Below are 19,200 nucleotides of genomic sequence, written 5' to 3' on the forward strand. Positions count from 1 at the left end.
ATGACGTACAAATTTGCAGTGAGGATGCGTGGGAAATGCACGAGAATGCTCCTGTTGTCACACGAAATCGCACCTCAGATTATAACTCCAGGTGTAGGTTCAGTCTAGCACGCAGAGAGGTTTTTTGCAGACCCTCAACTGCCCTCCTTCTAACCAACACACGGCCATCTCTGGCACCAAGACAGAACCATCTTTCATCAGAAAACACTAAAGAAGTCCACCCTGCCCTCCAATGAGATCTCGCTTGACACCGCTGAAGTCGCGAATGGCGGTGGTTTGGGGACAGTGGAATGCTTGCTAGAAGTCGTCTGGCTCTGAGCTGTCCTTGAAGTAACCGATTTGTAACAGTTCGTTGTGTCACTGTGGTGCCAACTACTGCTGACATTGCTGCTGCAGATGTAGTATTATGTGCCAGAGCCATACGCCGAATACGATTGTCTCCCCTCTCGGCAGTGATACGTGGCCGCCCGTAGCCCCGTCTTCTTACGACCGTATATTCCCGTGACCACAGCTGCCAGCACCATCATGTACAGCGGCTACATTCCTGCCAAGTTTTTCTGCGTTATTCAGAAGGAACATCCAGCTTCTCGCAGCCCTATTACACGACCTCGTTCAAACTCAGCGAAATGTTGAGAATGTCATATTTGTCAGCTTGAAGGTGTTCTTGACTAACATGAACTCATCACGTCCTATCTCAAAGGTAACTAACGCTCACGACCGTTACAGCATGTATTTAAAGCAAAGCTGGCTTGCATCCTAATAGTGGTAGTACTACCGCCACTCGTGTGGGACTGGCGTTAATTTGACTAGACATCATCCTTCAGATCTAGCAACTCGCCCGCCAACTTTCGTTTATGTCGCATAGCTCTTCGTGGTGCTGCGATTTTTTTGTCGTCACTGTACATGTGAAATATAATCTGGAGGTACATGGGCAAAGCTATGGATGGGTAAATTGTTCCTCCTAAACGACTGGACCTTTTTCAACCTAATTTGGTACACACGTTAGTTACTATCTGGAAAGAAGTATTGTGGGAGAAGAACTAGAAACCTGGTATAGAGTGGGTGTGATAACGTGGAGAGGAAAGGGGCTAAGATGAGATGGACAGACAGAGAATGGGGAGGGTAGGTAGATAGAGACAGATGGGGAGCGGGAGAAGACGTACAAAGAGAAGGAATGCCGAAACTGACAGAGAAAGGGAAGAAAAGGAGATGCACACAGAGGGAGTGGGATGGAGGAGATGGACAAGGAGTATGAGAGGAGGAGTTGTACAGAGACAGGACTGACGAGAATATGGGCAGAGAGAGGGGAGAGGAGGAGTTGTAGAGCGAGAAGAGAGAGGAGGAGATGGGGAGGAGGAGGAGGACGTGATGGACAAAGAGAGGGGGAAGGAGGAGAGTTGGAGAGCGAGAGAGAGGATGGAGGAGGTCGTGGACTAATAGAAGACTGGAATTAATACGTATCCGGGCAACGGTGGGTACACAGATACTAATGAATAAACATCAACCCAAAATATAGAGGGTTTCCAAAAATCCGTTAACAACTGAAAATTCAATACTTCACGGTATAATATAGGTAGAGGTGCTTGAAATGTCACCTGGTTTTACTGTAACCAAAATGAATAACAGATAGTGCTTTATATGATACAAAAGCAATAATTAGCATAACAGCTGATTCTTATCAAAGACGAGTTCTTCATAATAAATATTCATCATGTCGGCCATCATTCGTCAATAATACCTGTAGCCTAGGGAATGTTGTGGACAGCACTGTACAACTTATGAGTAGGTATGGTGAGAAATTGCGATCGGGAGTTTCTTTTAGCTTCCGTAACGAGGTCGGTCGATCGTGGTAAACTTGCGATTTCACGTTACTTCACAACCATTAATCATATGGATTGACGTCGGGGAACCTAGAGGCCAAGCTGAGTAACGTGGTGGCTCAGCACACGATCCTCGCCGAACGATGTGCACAAGACGCCTTTGACACGTGTAGCATAAAAGTCTTATCTTCCAGGAGGTGTTTATCAATCAGACTAGGAATGATCTGACTCTCTCTCTCTCTCTCTCTCTCTCTCTGTCACTACAGCTCATTTTATGCATGATTCTTTGGCGGTATAGCTGACGCGTTACTGTCCAGCTCCATGTGTTGGGACCGCAGCTTGGGGTCTAGCGGCTAGCGTTCCTGCCTCTAGGTCCCGGGGTCCCGGGTTCGATTACCGACCGGGTTGCGGATTTCTCTCCCCGAGGACTGGGTGTTTGTCTTGTCCTCATTATTTCATCACCATTCGTGAACGTGGCGAGATAGGACTGTGTAAATACTGGGCCTTTGTACGGGCGCTGATATCCGCGGACTTGAGCGCCACACAAACCAAAAATCATCATCAGCCATGTGTTGGCCCTTTTTTTGCATTTGTTTTTGGTTTCAATGAAACCCGTGCCATTTCAGGCCTAGATTATGCCTTGCGTTAGTGGATTTTCAAGTGATAACGGACTGCTGGGCCACCCTGTACGTTCATCTGCTTATACATCTACGTGATTACTCTGCTATTCACAATAAAGTGCCTGGCAGAGGGTTCAATGAACCACCTTCAAACTGTTTCTCTACTGTTCCACTCTCGAACAGCGCGCGGGAAAAACGAGCACATATTTTTCTGTCCGAGCCCTTATTTCTCTTATTTTATCGTGATGCATGCTTTCGCAATCGGAGAAAACTGGTTATTGAAATTTCATGAGAAGATTTCGTCGCAAAGAAAAACGCCTTTGTCTTAATGATCGCCACTCCAACTCACGTATCATGTCTCTGCTACTATCTCCTCCACTTCGCGATAATACAAAACGAGCTGCCCTTCTTTGAACTTTTTCGACGCCATCCGTCAGTCCCACCTGATGCGGAACCCACACCGCACAGCAATACTCCAGAATAGTGCGGACAAGCGTGGTATAAGCAGTCTCTTTAGTAGATCTGTTGGACCTTCTAAGTGTTCTGCCAATTATCAGTAGAGGGGAAACTAGTAATGTTATGCATTATCCTATGTATAATGTTATGTACATTTATCGCCTTATGGTAAGTCAGTATTAGAATGAATATGTAATTATTTGTATACTGTATCTATACATTTAAAAACGTGTTATTAAGTACACTACTGGCCATTAAAATTGCTACACCAAGAAGAAATGCAGATGATAAACGGGTATTCATTGGACAAATATACTATACTAGAACTGACCTGTGATTACATTTTCACGCAATTTGGGTTCATATATCCTGAGAAATCGGTACCCAGAACAACCACCTCTGGCCATAATAACGACCCTGATACGCCTGGGCATTGAGTCAAACAGAGTTTGGATGGCTTGTACAGGTACAGCTGCCCATGCAGCTTCAACACGATACCACAGTTCTTTAAGAGTAGTCACTGGCGTATTTTGACGAGCCAGTTGCTCGGCCACCATTGACTAGACGTTTTCAATTGGTGAGAGATCTGGAGGATGTGCTGGCCAGGGCAGCAGTCGAACATTTTCTGTATCCAGAAAGGCCCGTAGAGGACCTGCAACATGCGGTCGTGCATTATCCTGCTAAAAATGTAGGGTTTCGCAGGGATCGAATGAAGGGTAGAGCCACGGGTCGTAACACAACTGAAATGTAACGTCCCCTGTTCAAAGTGCCGTCAATGCGTACAAGAGGTGACCGAGACGTGTAACCAATGGCACCCACTACCATCACACCGATTGGTACGCCAGTATGGCGATGACGAATACACGCTTCCAATGTGCGTTCACCGCGATGTCGCCAAACACGGATGCCACCATCATGATGCTGTAAACAGAACCCTGATTCGTCAGAAAAAATGGCGTTTTGCCATTCATGCACCCATGTTCGTCATTGAGTAAACCATCGCAGGCGCTCCTGTCTGCAATGCAGCGTCAAGGGTAACCGCAGCCATGGTCTCCGAGCTGATAGTCCATGCTGCTGCAAACGTCGTCGAACTGTTCGTGCAGATGGTTGTTGGCTTGCAAACGTCCCCATCTGTTGACTCAGGGATCGAGACGTGGCTGCACGATCCGTTAAAGCCATGCGGATAAGATGCCTGTCATCTCGACTGCTAGTGATACGAGGCCGTTGGGATCCAGCACGGCGCTCCGTATTACCCTCCTGAACCCACCGATTCCATATTCTGCTAACAGTCATTGGATCTCGACCAACGCGAGCAGTAATATCGCGATACGATAAACTGCAATCGCGGTAGGCTACAATCCGACCTTTATCAAAGTCGGAAACGTGATGGTACGCATTCCTCCTCCTTACACGAGGCATCACAACAACGTTTCACCAGGCAACGCCGGTCAACTGCTGTTTGTGTATGAGAAATCGGTTGGAAACTTTCCTCATATCAGCACGTTGTAGGTGTCGCCACCGGCGCCAACCTTGTGTGAATGCTCTGAATAGCTGATCGGTTAAATTTCACGTCTGTAGCACGTGATCTTCGTGGTGTAGCAATTTTAATGGTCAGTAGTGTAAATTTTGCTGTTACGCTATAGTCAGATTTCATCGCCCTTTGTAATGTAACACTGTTATGAATAAGGAACCGGGCAACACCCAGTAACGAGCTTGCCGCACTGAACTACTCGGTGTAATGAAACAAGTGCCGTGGTGTTTTGCAGATCACGCTGATGAGCGCGGGCCGCAAGTACCTGGGCTGCGACAGCCTGGCGGGCAAGGTGTTTGTGACGGCCGGCCTGGGCGGCATGAGTGGCGCGCAGGCCAAGGCCGCCGTCATCGCCGGCTGCGTCGGCGTCATCGCAGAGGTACGGCCGCGCCCCGTCGTTCCCCTCACCGTCCAAGCCCAGCCAGAAGGCGCCGCCTAACGTTACAGAGCTCCCATAAAATGTCTTATCCATATTTAAGACGCTGGGACTACATAGAGCAATATCCTCATCTCGTAATCGTTAGCCTACATTAATACACGTAAAAGTGCACACCCCATCTGCTACGCCAATGGGTACGCGCCCGACCGCAGTCTCTCCAAATCCTTGAGTGCTGTGCACTCTGTCTTGCTTCCTGCATTCGTTTACCTCCTATATAAGAATTCTTAACCTGCTCATCACTTCTCCCTCCCTGATCAGAGACGTCGAACACCCCCGTATGTGACATTAATCCTAAAAACTTAACTTCAACAAGATATTGTTTCTCCTATAATTTCCAATCCCTGTATGCTACCAGTTCTATACCAGCACCTCCCATCAATCCCACACGTATACTTTTTCCGTATGCTCACATAATTTTAACATATACCTCCCACAGAGAATGACACCCATACAGACGCCCCCCACCCTCCACCCTCGGCCCTTAAATTCCGGTATAACCCACTCCTTATCCACCTCAACATCGGGGCCCCCTCTTCCCCTCGCACCCTCACCCATTCGTGTCTCCTCATAACCATGATGTGATCCATTCCAGTTACACTCATCTCGAATGCAACGACTCTCTGTCATGAACCTTCCCACATCACACCCATGCCCAAATGCCAATCCTCGTGTTGCATTACAACCTCACGCCTAAACCACCGCCGCGCGGTGTAGCCGCGCGGTCTTGGGCGTCTGGTCACGGTCCGGGCGGCTCCCCCGTCAGAGGTTCGAGTCCTCCCTCGGGGATGCGTGTGTGTGTTGCCCGTAGCGTAAGTAAGTTAGATTAAGTAGTGCGTAAGCTTAGGGACCGATGACCTCAGCAGTTTGGTCCCATAAGACCTTACCACAAATTTCCAATTTTTCCTAAACCATCAGAACCACTCAACCTCTCCGTTCCCAAATTATCACCTCCCAGAACACGTTATGCCATTTATAGTGCAGTGAAGTGCTTTGTCAGTTGGTTTGTTTTTTCATTACTTCTGTAAAATAATGATAATAAATACAGTGTGAAATCATTTTAATAATTTTTAAAAACTATCAATATTTTACATGTTTAATATTTGAATCTGGTTTTGTATCGCTACTACCCCATTTCGCCTGTGAAGGGCGTGTGAATGAAAGAAAAATAAAAGAAAAAATGTGGAGAGGTCTGAATAAAGCTGTGCAGAATGACGTTCTTAACAGAGAGCACTGGAATAAAAGTCTCTGCTAACAGAACGCAAACACTCTTCAGGCAAACGCTGTTTGAAGTAAATGACCACATAATGTGGTGTCGAATGTATCTGCATTAGTAGATGTATGAATAGGCAAACTGGTTACTTAAAAAGAACTGCACCGACCTTTGTGCGGAGAAAGTTAATGCTGAGAGCGACGTTTAGTCAGTTTCCTATCTTTCCTTCTCATAGCGTTCAGCCAGGGAGCTTTTCGAGTTGGACTTATGGAAGACGTAAAGTCAAATAACAGAAATAAAACGTTACTGTAAAAGCAAACAGCACAATTAAAATCCATGTATATAAAAGAAAATATCGCTCGAACGAGTCCATTTACAAAAAAAAAAAAAAAAGTGATTCCTTTACACTTTGGACTATAGTCAGGATGATTACTACACCTGTAAATGCCGCCAGTTGGCATTTATCAATCAAAACACTTCCACCAGAATCTAATATTTGGGGCGACCAACACGACGGACGTCGGGTTCAAGTTTGTGACTCCATGTGAACTCCCCTTAGTATACCTCCATGGTTGAGAAGTCTCTTTGTCTTGCTTGATGCTAGAGGTGCGAATATGAATGAATGTCAAATTCGTTTGCATTGCCATCATCTACAGCAATCACAGAACTATTTGTTTGTTTGTAAATAAAAACTACCGTTTTTTGCTGCAATGTATTTTATTTCTTCCAGACGCATTTCACCTTTTACATTAACACATCATTCAGTGGGATCTGGAATGATACAATTATATTTCTTTTGCTACCGCCTTTATCCCGCATTGTGCGCAGGGTTAAGTACGGAAGTGGCATGGTGAATTTTAAGGGGTGGCCAGATGCCCTTCCTGCCGCCACCCCATACCCCCCGGGACGTAAGTAGTGTACCCCAGCTGTCTGCATCTAGTGTAAATAGTGAAATAGTGTGACTGTGTTTCTTCAAATGTCTGCGAGTCGTATAACTGAGGCGGGCCGTTGGGGATCAGCCCGGTATTCACCTAGGAGGATGTGGAAAACAGCCTAAAAACCACATCCAGGCTGGCCGGCACAGCGGCCGTCGTCGTTAATCCGCCGGGCGGATTCGATCCGGGGCCGGCACGCCCACCCGAGTCCAGGAAGCAGCGCGTTAGCGCTCTCGCCTACCCTGGCGGGTCATATGTTGGTTATAACACAGAAACAGTTCATGTCTCGTTTTTTTTTTTTTTAATGTAAATAAGTGGTTACTTAAGAACAGCCTTGTTTGGAGATGCCCATCACATCACTGTGAACGCAGTTACCCGGTTACTTGCCATATCAAAGCTGACTGGCCAACTTATATGTAAGGAATGGTATACCAGCCAATTAAGAACAGTGGTCGTGAAAGAATCCTAAACGACAGCGACCGCAGATGACTGTCACGCCTTGTCGATGGCAGTCGCTTTCGGTTTCGACGGGAGTTGCTGCTGTCTATGAATGCAGGTGCAGCTCAACTAGTAGAAAGCGTCGGAAGCTCGTTAAGACCGTCAGAGGATGGAACGGCAGTCTGCAAGAGATTAGCAATGGCAGAAGACAGCATCGATTTGGAGAACGACTTGTAGAGGATTAATGAATAGTGCAGGCACTCGCGGTTGCCCTTGCACGTAAATAAATGTATTATGATGCGCATTCATAGTAAAAGAAATTTATTACTGTGCAGCTACACTATTGATGGGAAACTGCTGGAAACAGTATATGCCGCAAAATATCTAGGAGTAACAGTCCAGAATGACCTTGAGTGGAATGACCACATAAACCAAACAGTAGGAACGGCAGATATCAGACTGAGATTCTTAGGAAGAATCTTAAGGAAATGTTACTAGTCTACGAAGGAAGTGGCTTACAAGGTGCTTATTCGACTGATTCTTGAGTACTGTTCAATAATCAGGGATCCTCGTCAGGTACGACTGATATAAGACATAGAGAAGATCCAACGAACAGCGGTGTGTTTCGTCACGGGATCGTTTATTCGGCGCGAGAGCCTTACAGAAATGCTTAACAAACTGCAGTAGCTGACGCTACAAGAGAGGCGTTGTGCTTCACGGAGTGGTTTACTGCTGAAATTTCGAAAGAGCACTTTCCGGGAAGAGTCGGAAAACATATTACCTTTCCAACACACAACTCGCGAAATGACCACACAAGAAAATTCGAAAAGTTAGAGCCAATACATAGGATACCAATAATCAATCTTCCCACGCGCCTTCGCGACTGGAACAGTAGGCTGTTTAGGTTCTTATGTTGGTAACGCCACGTAGCGCTCTGTATGAAACTCACTGACTGTCCTGTGTGCAGTCTGTGGTTGGTTGACATTGTTGGAATATTCGCTATTGTAATGTTGGGCAGTTAGATCTTTGGATCTGAACAGCGCGTAGCATTGCGCATTTGGAGGTGAGCCACCAGCAGTGGTGGTATATATAATGACTTTTGAACACTATTAAGGCAAATACATTGTTTGTTCTCTACCAAAATCTTTCATTTGCTGACTATGCCTATCAGTAGTTAGTGCCTTCAGTAGTTAGAATCTTTCATTTACTCAGCAGGATTGGCGCTCGCTGTATTGCAGTAGTTCGAGTAACGGATATTTTTGTAAGTGATTCATGAAAGGTATAGGTTATTGTTAGGCAGTGCTATTCTTTTGTAGGGATTAATGGAAGTCAGACTGCGTTGCGCTATATAAAAAAAAAATTGTGTGTCAGTTTAGTGATGATCAGAATAAGTAAAGAGAGAAATGTCTGAGTACGTTAAGTTTTGCTCAGCTGTTGGAAACTCAAATAGCGTAAGAGGTTTATCCGCACAGTCATTTATAATTTTTCTAATGGGACGTTACAAAAGGATACCAACAATCAATCTTCCAACGCGCCTTCGCGACTGGAACAGAGAATGGGGGATCAGTTAGTGGTACCGAAGTACTCTTCGGCACACACCGTTTTGTGGCTTGCGGAGTATGATGTAGATGCATAATACTGCACATCTTCACTAGGACGAAGACCACAAAAACTGAACAATAACTGACTGGGGACGTGTAGTGTGGTGTGACGCAGCGGCTCCGGCAGCTCAATGGAGCGTTTAAGCTGCAACGAGCAAAGGATATAGTCGAGGCCGGAGGTAGCTATGTGATGTTTTGGAAGTGTTTTCTCGTAGCGTTACTTTATCGTAAATATGAACCAGGATGCCTTCTTTCTCAGCGTTTGCTGTGGCGGACTGATATCCTTTCTTCTACATGTTCCTGATGAATACGCTGTGGACAGTCTCGTCATCTGTATTCACAGTCTACGTTCCTGTTCAACGAACACTGAGGCACTGTATCTTATCTCGACTAGGCCTTGAAATCACCCAATCTTGAATCCATAGAATTTGTCCGGGAGTGTTTTGAACTGCGGGGGAAACATAGCTGTAAGCACCACCGCAGTTTGTTACATCTGTGGGGTTCAGTCACCAGCGAGCGGCTTCATCTCGATTTGGTATACCTGAAGAATCTTATGGACACTCTTCGTCGCCGAATTGCCATTATCAATGCTAGAAGCTGTGCTTCTCAGTTTTAGGGTGGTCTGTCCTGGAGATAGCTAGTTTAATGTCGCGTGTTTTTGTGCTCCGACGCATACCCTCTCTTCTCAGTCGGATTAGATTACACCTCTCCTTTTTCCGTCAACACCCGATTCGTCTCAAGCGCCCGTGTCTCGGCCGGGTGGCTCTTACAAGGGGAGGCCGCCAATTGTGAAATTCAGATTCGATTCATACTGCGCATAATAAAAGCTCATGGCCAGAGGTGTAATGTGGCAAAGCACCAAGATGCACTTCTCAGCCGTTGTCGAGAAAATCGACAGTTAGAAGAAACCGTTGCGGTGAAATACTCTCTACGATTAATAGTTTTCAACAGCGTCGTGGCGCAGCGGTAAGCGCGGGTTCGTAATCCGAAGGTCGCCGGATCGAATCTCGCGCCATGAAACATTTTTTTTTTATTAGTTTTTTGTAATTTATATATATATATATATATATATATATATATATATATATATATATATATATATATATATATATATATATATATACTATTAATGAATTGCTTATGCATGTTGGTGAAGGCGGATCACTCTCCAATTGTACCGCCTCCATTTTTCCGTTTGTTTAACAGGGTGTACCAAAGCACTGAATTTCGACGATGTTATAAGTTGCGCTAGGGACCGCATCTACCTTCTTTCGAAGTTAGCAGACAACTACGCTGTTATGCGGCGGCTCGTTTCGGCCCATTCAACATCTGTCCTTCAAGTGTAACGAGCGAGTAACGGAGTTTATATTTCATACCTGCCACAGCAAATTTGTGTTCGTGGGGTTTCTATTCTAATTCGAACGTTTGACTTACGCTATACGTATTCGTTTCGGAATATCGTTTCTACGTCTTCCGTTAACTATACGTGGTTAACATTATGAAGACAATTAATAACATTTGTGAAATACAACTTTGTTTGCGGAAAACATAATGATGTTCGAAGTCGCCAGTTTTTTCACGACAAACGACTTTCAACAACTTATTATATGCATAATTGTTGCAACTGATTGCCGGGAATTATATATATATATATATATATATATATATATATATATATATATATATATGTGTGTGTGTGTGTGTGTGTGCAACTGATTGCCGGGAATTTTATATATATATATATATATATATATATATATATATATATATATATATATATGTGTGTGTGTGTGTGTGTGTGTGTGTGTGTGTGTGTGTGTGTGTGTGTGTGCTTACCGCTGCGCCACGACGCTGTTGAAAATTATTAATCGTAGAGAGTATTTCACCGCAACGGTTTCTTTTAACTGTCGATTTTCTCGACAACGGCTGAGAAGTGCATCTTGGTGCTTTGCCACATTACACCTCTGGCCATGAGCTTTTATTATGCGCAGTATGAATCGAATCTGAATTTCACAATTGGCGGCCTCCCCTTGTTAAGCAGCGGAGTACTCGAGCGGCCGTAAACCACGCCTGTCTGCGCTGTCACCTGCCCTAGCGCGGCGGCCCGTGAAAGCAGCCTTGTTGCTGTGAGCCTCTTACACAATAACAGGCTGTATCTTGTCTCCTACAATCTTCAATTTTCCTCGCTATATAGGTCCACCGCTGAGAATCACTGGTCACGTTGACTGCGCTGTCTCGGCAGCACATCACTGGTAAGGTACGTCTGTATCTCTGAAAAATAAACGTAGAGCAACGTGGGACAAACAATAAAATGAAAAGAGAGTAGAGTAACAGCAGATAGAGACAGATTTAGTAACATGTGAAAACGTGGACGACTGCTTGGCTCACCCCGTCAGAAGCGAAGCACAAAATTAAATTCTAGATTTATTATACGCCGGTGCTTCCGAGTACGTAGTACAAGGCTGCGCGAACGAACGGGAAATTCGAATGCGATGTTGGTAAGCCTGTTCTACCAGTAGTTCATAGAGAACGATACCTCATCGAACTGGCTTCGTTATTTGGTAGCAATTAAGCAGTAAAGAAGATGTAGAACGTGATTTCACTGTGAAAAGCATTTTAACCAGGACAGTCGTATGAAACTTCCTGGCAGATTAAAACTGTGTGCCGGACCGAACTCGAACTCGGGACCTTTGCCATTCGCGGGCAAGTGCTCTACCATCTGAGCTACCCAAGCACGATTGACGCCCGGTCGCTACAGCTTCACTTCCGCCAGTACGTCTCCTACGTTCCACACTTCACAGAAGCTCTCCTTCGAACCTGCCAGGAAGTTTCATATCAACGCACACTCCGCTAAAGAGTGAAAATATCATTCTGGAAACATCCTCCAGACCGTGGCTAAGCCATGTCTCCGCAACATCCTTTCTTCCAGGAGAGATTCCGTGAGATTTTGGAAAGTAAGAGACGAGGCACTGGCGGAAGTGAAGCTGTGAGGACAGGGCGTGAGTCGTGCTTGGGTAGCTCAGATGGTACAGCACTTGACCGCGAAAGGCAAAGGTCCGGAGTTCGAGTCTCGGTCCGGCACACAGTTTTAATCTGCCAGGAAGTTTCATAACAGCGCATACTCCGCTGCAGAGTGAAAAGCTCATTCAGGACAGTCGTATGTTTGCTGCAAAAAGGGTAATTCTGGAGTCATTAATGTTGTGTCATGCTCATGCTACAAGCACCTGTGCGAGTAACTTCTAAGAGTCGAGTTCACTTTTGCAAGACAAGTTCCTGAGTAGTTCCGAACGACACGAAGCCCAGAAAATACTCGTGGTGTACGGTTTACCATCGTAAGAACCCACTGCCGCTGCGTTCTCCGAAACGCGCTACTGTTGTGTTAATAAACGGACAAGAAGTACTCTGTTAATTAATACTTTGTGCAGAATTACTATACTGTGCGGAAATTGAAGATCCTATCCTGCGCACGCAGTTTTCCGAATTTTTGTTTGCTTGGGCTAACGGTGTTGCCAATTTTCTTCAACAATGTTTAGGTGTGAGATCGTAGCACCTTATAATCGTTTCTAAGAATAGGTAGATTCTCTTCAACCTCGCTAGCTATATTATGTATCACCTACGTTACGGTGTATGCGGGCCATGTAGTCATGGAGTCATCAAACTCCTGTTATGGTAGCTATTTACTATAACAGCATGTGCTCATCATTGTCATCTGCAAGACACAAATGAATTCTTGACATACTTCGCTGAGGAAACAATAGGAACCACACACCAGACTCTCATTACATCTCAGGAAAGCGCAAAGGTGATTCGCAATATTTTGGATAAAAGTTACTACTAGCACAATCTAATATATACAGTCACGACACACTGATGCAAAAGTTGTTACTGGTTGACAGCTGCAGCGACACTAAGGCTTCAAGTAGTGAGACGGCTGACAGACACATGAGCCGTTAGGATAATGTATGTTTTTAGTTATTTTGCACTTGATTAATGAACCAGTTGCTATACTTTGGCGTTCTGTACGTTAATAAATTACCAAAAGGTATGAATTATCGTATAACACGTGTAAAAAGAGCCAAATCACACTGACTCAATGACATAAGCTACAACTTATTCATGAATAAAGTCCTTCAGATATATGTATATTAGCAATTATCCCGCTGAAACAAGAGAATATAAACACACATTTCAGACATACACTTCTTTTGTTGACTGTTATTATCTTAGGCACTTTCCTGGACTCTTAAAAAATTTTATGAAGTCTAATTATTCGCCCATTCTTAGACTTCACTCGACTTTCTAATACATGAATATTTCTGTAAATGTAACTACTTTTGCTCCAAATATGAATGTGTTGAATATTCTTAGCGTTTGTTGTTCACAACCACTGAGGAATTGGTTTCTTCTGTGTTGGGAATCAGTTTTATTGCTTTTGATTTAGACTATTTATTGTCACGTCTGTGTGGTTTTCCCTTAAGCAACAAATGTGGTAGCTTATTTGGTACGTTAAATAATGTGGGTATTACATTCCATATAGGTTTCCTACGCTATACATTCACTGATTTGGCTGAAAGTGTAGCGAGCAAAACTCCGCTCTTCTTTGTAGATATATGACGTCTTTCTGCAAAAGGTCAGGTCTTCTGGTGTTCCCTAGAATTTTTTTTTCACTAAAGGAAAAAGACACTGTTCAGTAAATATCTGTATGTTACAAGAGAATCGTGAAGAAATTATCATATTCTGTACCGTTTCGTACCTCCCAAGATACTTAAGAAATTACAGAATGACAAATGTGGTGTAATTTTTCAGTTATTGTCGATTTTTATAGCACTACATATACTTCCTATTGTAAGAATTACGTTAAAAATCAATATAAACGTTAGTATTCGCACTCATCCGATATCATATTGAGAAGTGACACTTGCTCACATGCTGTCCCCTTGGTGAGGTGCTATCGCTGCAACTAAAACGAGATGACGTATCGGGACTTCTCTGTTACTGTGACATTAGGCAACAACAGCATAACATCTTCATTTTTCAGCAATCGTCACCGTTGGTTATCGTCAGCGTATGAAGCCCAGGATCCGGTGTAGCTCTGATTTTCATCTTGAACGACATGTTGGTTGAGGAAATGTATCTTACCATCCTCAGTCTGTCAAATCCTTCATCACTGCCACGGCTTGGACACCGCCTCAGTACAGAATTTACTCGCCTCAGGACGTTGTCCACTCTGTGTACACGAAGAAGAGCACTGTCTTTCCTGACAGCACGAAACTAAATTACTCCCATATTGCTCATCGACTGAGTTCAATTTAGTTATGTGAATGAACAAATCATTGGATGGAACCTTTCGACGTTGCACATGGCATCGTCTCATTTTAGCTTGTTCCGGTCCTGCGAAAGACGTTCAAGCACAAGGGAAGTAACTGGCGAATAATAACCATTCCTACATTTAGTCTTAAATTTGTACTTTAGTCGTTAGCATGTCACTGAACTTCAGTATTTTGTTCCCGTTGCTACTTCTTTCTGGGAAGATAAGCGGAATAGTAGTAAATGGAATGAATTTATCTTTCATATTCTTTTACAGTCAAATAGAGGGGGAAAATTATTTAAACCGAAAAACTCTGGGAGGCTGCACGGGACACATTTTTCTCTAACGTAATAATTGCCTACGAGCATTACTTAATCCGGTAGACGGCGTAATCGCTATCAGCACTCGTGCAGATTCCCATAACGTGTAAGGAACTTCCTCCACGAGCAATCATAAATCCATTTCACTTAGAGCTTGCACACAATTATCCACTCAGAACGCAGATTACGGAGTGATACCTGGAACATGGACATTTTTGTTTGAGGAGACATGTGCAACAAGTTAAATCAGTAGCAGATCTAAATGCCCAGATAGTAGCAGCAGTAGGAATTAAGGACACTCCTGCAGTCTTTGACCACGTTAGACAGAAAATTACTCACCGGCGTAACTTCTGAAATCACTCAACACAGGAAAGTCCACTGGACCTGACGGGACACCAATTCAATTCTACACAGAGTACACGAAAGAACTTGCCCCCCTTCTAACAGCCGTGTACCGCAACTCTCTAGAGGAACGGAGGGTTCCAAATGATTGGAAAAGAGCACAGGTAGTCCCAGTCTTCAAGAAGGGTCGTCGAACAGATGCGCAAAACTATAGACCTATATCCCTGACGTCGATCTGTTGTAGAATTTTAGAACATGTTATATACATATAAATGACAAAGACATATAAATGTGTCAGCGTGTATAAATGTGACATGGCTTAAAGCGAAAACATCTGCACTTGATAACGGCCTAGGGCCGAAATTGCAATAGTGGGAATAAAAAGTTTAACAGTCACTGGCGAAAACATAATGACTTTCAAAAAATATTACATGACTGTGAATCACAGTTATGAAAAGTTAAATTCCCAATGTGCTTGCTTGTTATCATATTATCCAAGTGACATTTCCACTTCAACTCACTCTTTCGCAGTCACACTTACTGTTCTCGTGGTTTTAGAAAAGTCTGTAGTCTACTTGCAATGTTAAGCTGAAAGCTATCACAAAATTGTAAAATGCTCTATCCCTCTTTCGCCAGCTTAAATTCTCTAGTAAATCTGTTTTTCTTTCTCGACTGTTCTGTAGCATTTCAGTCATCCAAGAAGGAGAAATTTTTGTCAACTTCGCAATATCTTATAAACGCTTCAATTTCTCCATGCATTATCTCTATTTCTATACCATTACATTATTACATCGGTTTGGAAACATGTTTTCTACACTCCTGGAAATGGAAAAAAGAACACACTGACACCGGTGTGTCAGACCCACCATACTTGCTCCGGACACTGCGAGAGGGCTGTACAAGCAATGATCACACGCACGGCACAGCGGACACACCAGCAACCGCGGTGTTGGCCGTCGAATGGCGCTAGCTGCGCAGCATTTGTGCACCGCCGCCGTCAGTGTCAGCCAGTTTGCCGTGACATACGGAGCTCCATCGCAGTCTTTAACACTGGTAGCATGCCGCGACAGCGTGGACGTGAACCGTATGTGCAGTTGACGGACTTTGAGCGAGGGCATATAGTGGGCATGCGGGAGGCCGGGTGGACGTACCGCCGAATTGCTCAACACGTGGGGCGTGAGGTCTCCACAGTACATCGATGTTGTCGCCAGTGGTCGGCGGAAGGTGCACGTGCCCGTCGACCTGGGACCGGACCGCAGCGACGCACGGATGCACGCCAAGACCGTAGGATCCTACGCAGTGCCGTAGGGGACCGCACCGCCACTTCCCAGCAAATTAGGGACACTGTTGCTCCTGGGGTATCGGCGAGGACCATTCGCAACCGTCTCCATTAAGCTGGGCTACGGTCCCGCTCACCGTTAGGCCGTCTTCCGCTCACGCCCCAACATCGTGCAGCCCGCCTCCAGTGGTGTCGCGACAGGCGTGGATGGAGGGACGAATGGAGACGTGTCGTCTTCAGCGATGAGAGTCGCTTCTGCCTTGGTGCCAATGATGGTCGTATGCGTGTTTGGCGCCGTGCAGGTGAGCGCCACAATCAGGACTGCATACGACCGAGGCACACAGGGCCAACACCCGGCATCATGGTGTGGGGAGCGATCTCCTACACTGGCCGTACACCACTGGTGATCGTCGAGGGGACACTGAATAGTGCACGGTACATCCAAACCGTCATCGAACCCATCGTTCTACCATTCCTAGACCGGCAAGGGAACTTGCTGTTCCAACAGGACAATGCACGTCCGCATGTATCCCGTGCCACCGAACGTGCTCTAGAAGGTGTAAGTCAACTACCCTGGCCAGCAAGATCTCCGGATCTGTCCCTCATTGAGCATGTTTGGGACTGGATGAAGCGTCGTGTCACGCGGTCTGCACGTCCAGCACGAACGCTGGTCCAACTGAGGCGCCAGGTGGAAATGGCATGGCAAGCCGTTCCACAGTACTACATCCAGCATCTCTACGATCGTCTCCATGGGAGAATAGCAGCCTGCATTGCTGCGAAAGGTGGATATACACTGTACTAGTGCCGACATTGTGCATGCTCTGTTGCCTGTGTCTACGTGCCTGTGGTTCTGTCAGTGTGATCATGTGATGTATCTGACCCCAGGAATGTGTGAATAAAGTTTCCCCTTCCTGGGACAATGAATTCACGGTGTTCTTATTTCAATTTCCAGGAGTATATATATATATATATATATATATATATATATATATATATATATATATATATATATATATATATATATAAAGGACAATATAACTTCTACACAATTTCAGTCCAGTAATGTGTTCATTGTAAATATGTATGTATGTATGTATGTATGTATGTGTGTGTGTGTGTGTGTGTGTGTGTGTGTGTGTGTAACTACAATCTAACTTCTGCACCATTTCATTGTAAATAAGTATTATAGTAGTTGTATTGCACGTTTATTACCTTATAAATAAATAAATAAACTTTTTTTTAATTCAGTGCATTAGTATTTGTAAAATGACTCTTTCATATAGTGTTCATTAAAAAATGACGATAATTCCACTGTGGAATGGTACATTAGTTTATTTGTTTTAGTTGTAAATATTTGTCATGTATTGTTGTTTTTCTGACATGTTCTACATCCTGGAGAACCTCCTCACTACGGATCAATTGGAATGAAAGTAAATCTAATCTAATCTAAATGGTCCCCGGCTGTGCGCAAGCTGGAAGTGAAATGTATTCATAATTGCTCGTGGAGGAAGTTCCTTACATTCGTCTAATTGGTCCCCACGTTATGGGCAGCATTTGCACGAGTGCTGATAGCGATTACGCCCTCTAACGGATTAACTAATACTCGTAGGTAATTATTACGTTAGAGAAAAATGTTTGTTTCGGAGTCCCATGAAGCCTCCCAGAGTTTTTCGGTTTAAATAATTTTCACCCTCTATTTTATATTAAACGAATATCAAAGATAAATTCATGCAATTTCCTACTATTCCGCTTATCTTCCCAGAAAGAAGTAGCAACGGGAAGAAAATACCGAAGTTCAGTGACATGTTAACGACTAACTTACAAATTTAAGAATAAATGTAGGAATGGATGTCCACCGTCAAATTTTAGAAACCTGTACTTTGTCGTATGATACTGAGTAACGGATTCTAAAGGAAGAGGGAAAAGTAAATTGCAGGCAGCAGATCATTGAGAAGAACAGTATGGTGCAGGAAAATACACACAAACTATAACTAGATATTTCAACAGGAAAGAAAGATAGACTGTAACATATCGTATATATGAATTTGAATCAACTAGACTGGAATGAACAAGGCGCATCATCTCATGGCAACAGATACGTACACTGAGGTGGCAAAAGTCATGGGATACCTCTTAATATCGAGTCGGATTTCCGTTTGCCTTTTGCCCGGCGTAGTATAGCGATTCGAAGTTGCAAGGAAGTCGTTGGAAGTCCCTTGCAGAAATATCGAGTCATGCTGCGTCTATAGCGGTCCATTATTTCGAAAGTGTTGCTGGTGTAGGGTTTTGTGCACGAACTGTGTGGTGTCACTGCCAGACACCACACTTGCTAGGTGGTAGCTTAAATCGACCGCGGTCCATTAGTACATGTCGGACCCGCGTGTCGCCACTGTGTGATCGTAGACCTAGCGCCACCACACGGCAGGTCTCGAGAGACGTACGAGAACTCGCCCCAGTTGTACGACGACGTTGCTAGCGCATATACGGACGAAGCCTTTGCTCTCATTTGCCGAGAGACAGAATAGCCTTCAGCTAAGTTAATGGCTACGACTTAGCAAGGCGCCATTAGCCTTACATAGTTTGATAGTTATCGTATGAAATGTCTCATCAAGAATGCTGTATTCACAACAAGGATAAATAAAAGTTAAGTATTAGAGGAGCTGCATACTTTTCTTATTAGAATTCACTACTTATCCTGTTCCAGAATTCACGCCCGTCTGCGTTAGATAGCGTGCATTTCGGCCTCCTCTATCTACAAGGTGTTGGCACATTCACCAACACATCATTGGCGACGAGGGAAAAGGGTTCTTTCTAATTGCTTACATTTACTTGTGTCATGGCTTCGCCAGATGTACTGTCCGAATTTTATCGCTTGCAGAATCAGCAGACGCAGGCATTATT

At 44.4% G+C, this 19,200-nt stretch overlaps 1 protein-coding gene across 1 annotated transcript in view; it reads left to right on the forward strand.

Moving 5' to 3' along the window:
* Window positions 1-19,200, forward strand: part of LOC126263333 (urocanate hydratase-like) — a 380,705-nt gene that overhangs the window by 109,806 nt on the left and 251,699 nt on the right. Inside the window, exon 6 of the mRNA XM_049960422.1 lies at window positions 4,663-4,806. Within this exon, the coding sequence (XP_049816379.1) occupies window positions 4,663-4,806 (144 nt within the window). The remainder of the gene's footprint in view (window positions 1-4,662; window positions 4,807-19,200) is intronic.

Source organism: Schistocerca nitens, chromosome 6 (assembly GCF_023898315.1).
Source record: "Schistocerca nitens isolate TAMUIC-IGC-003100 chromosome 6, iqSchNite1.1, whole genome shotgun sequence".
NCBI classification, from domain to species: domain Eukaryota; kingdom Metazoa; phylum Arthropoda; class Insecta; order Orthoptera; family Acrididae; genus Schistocerca; species Schistocerca nitens.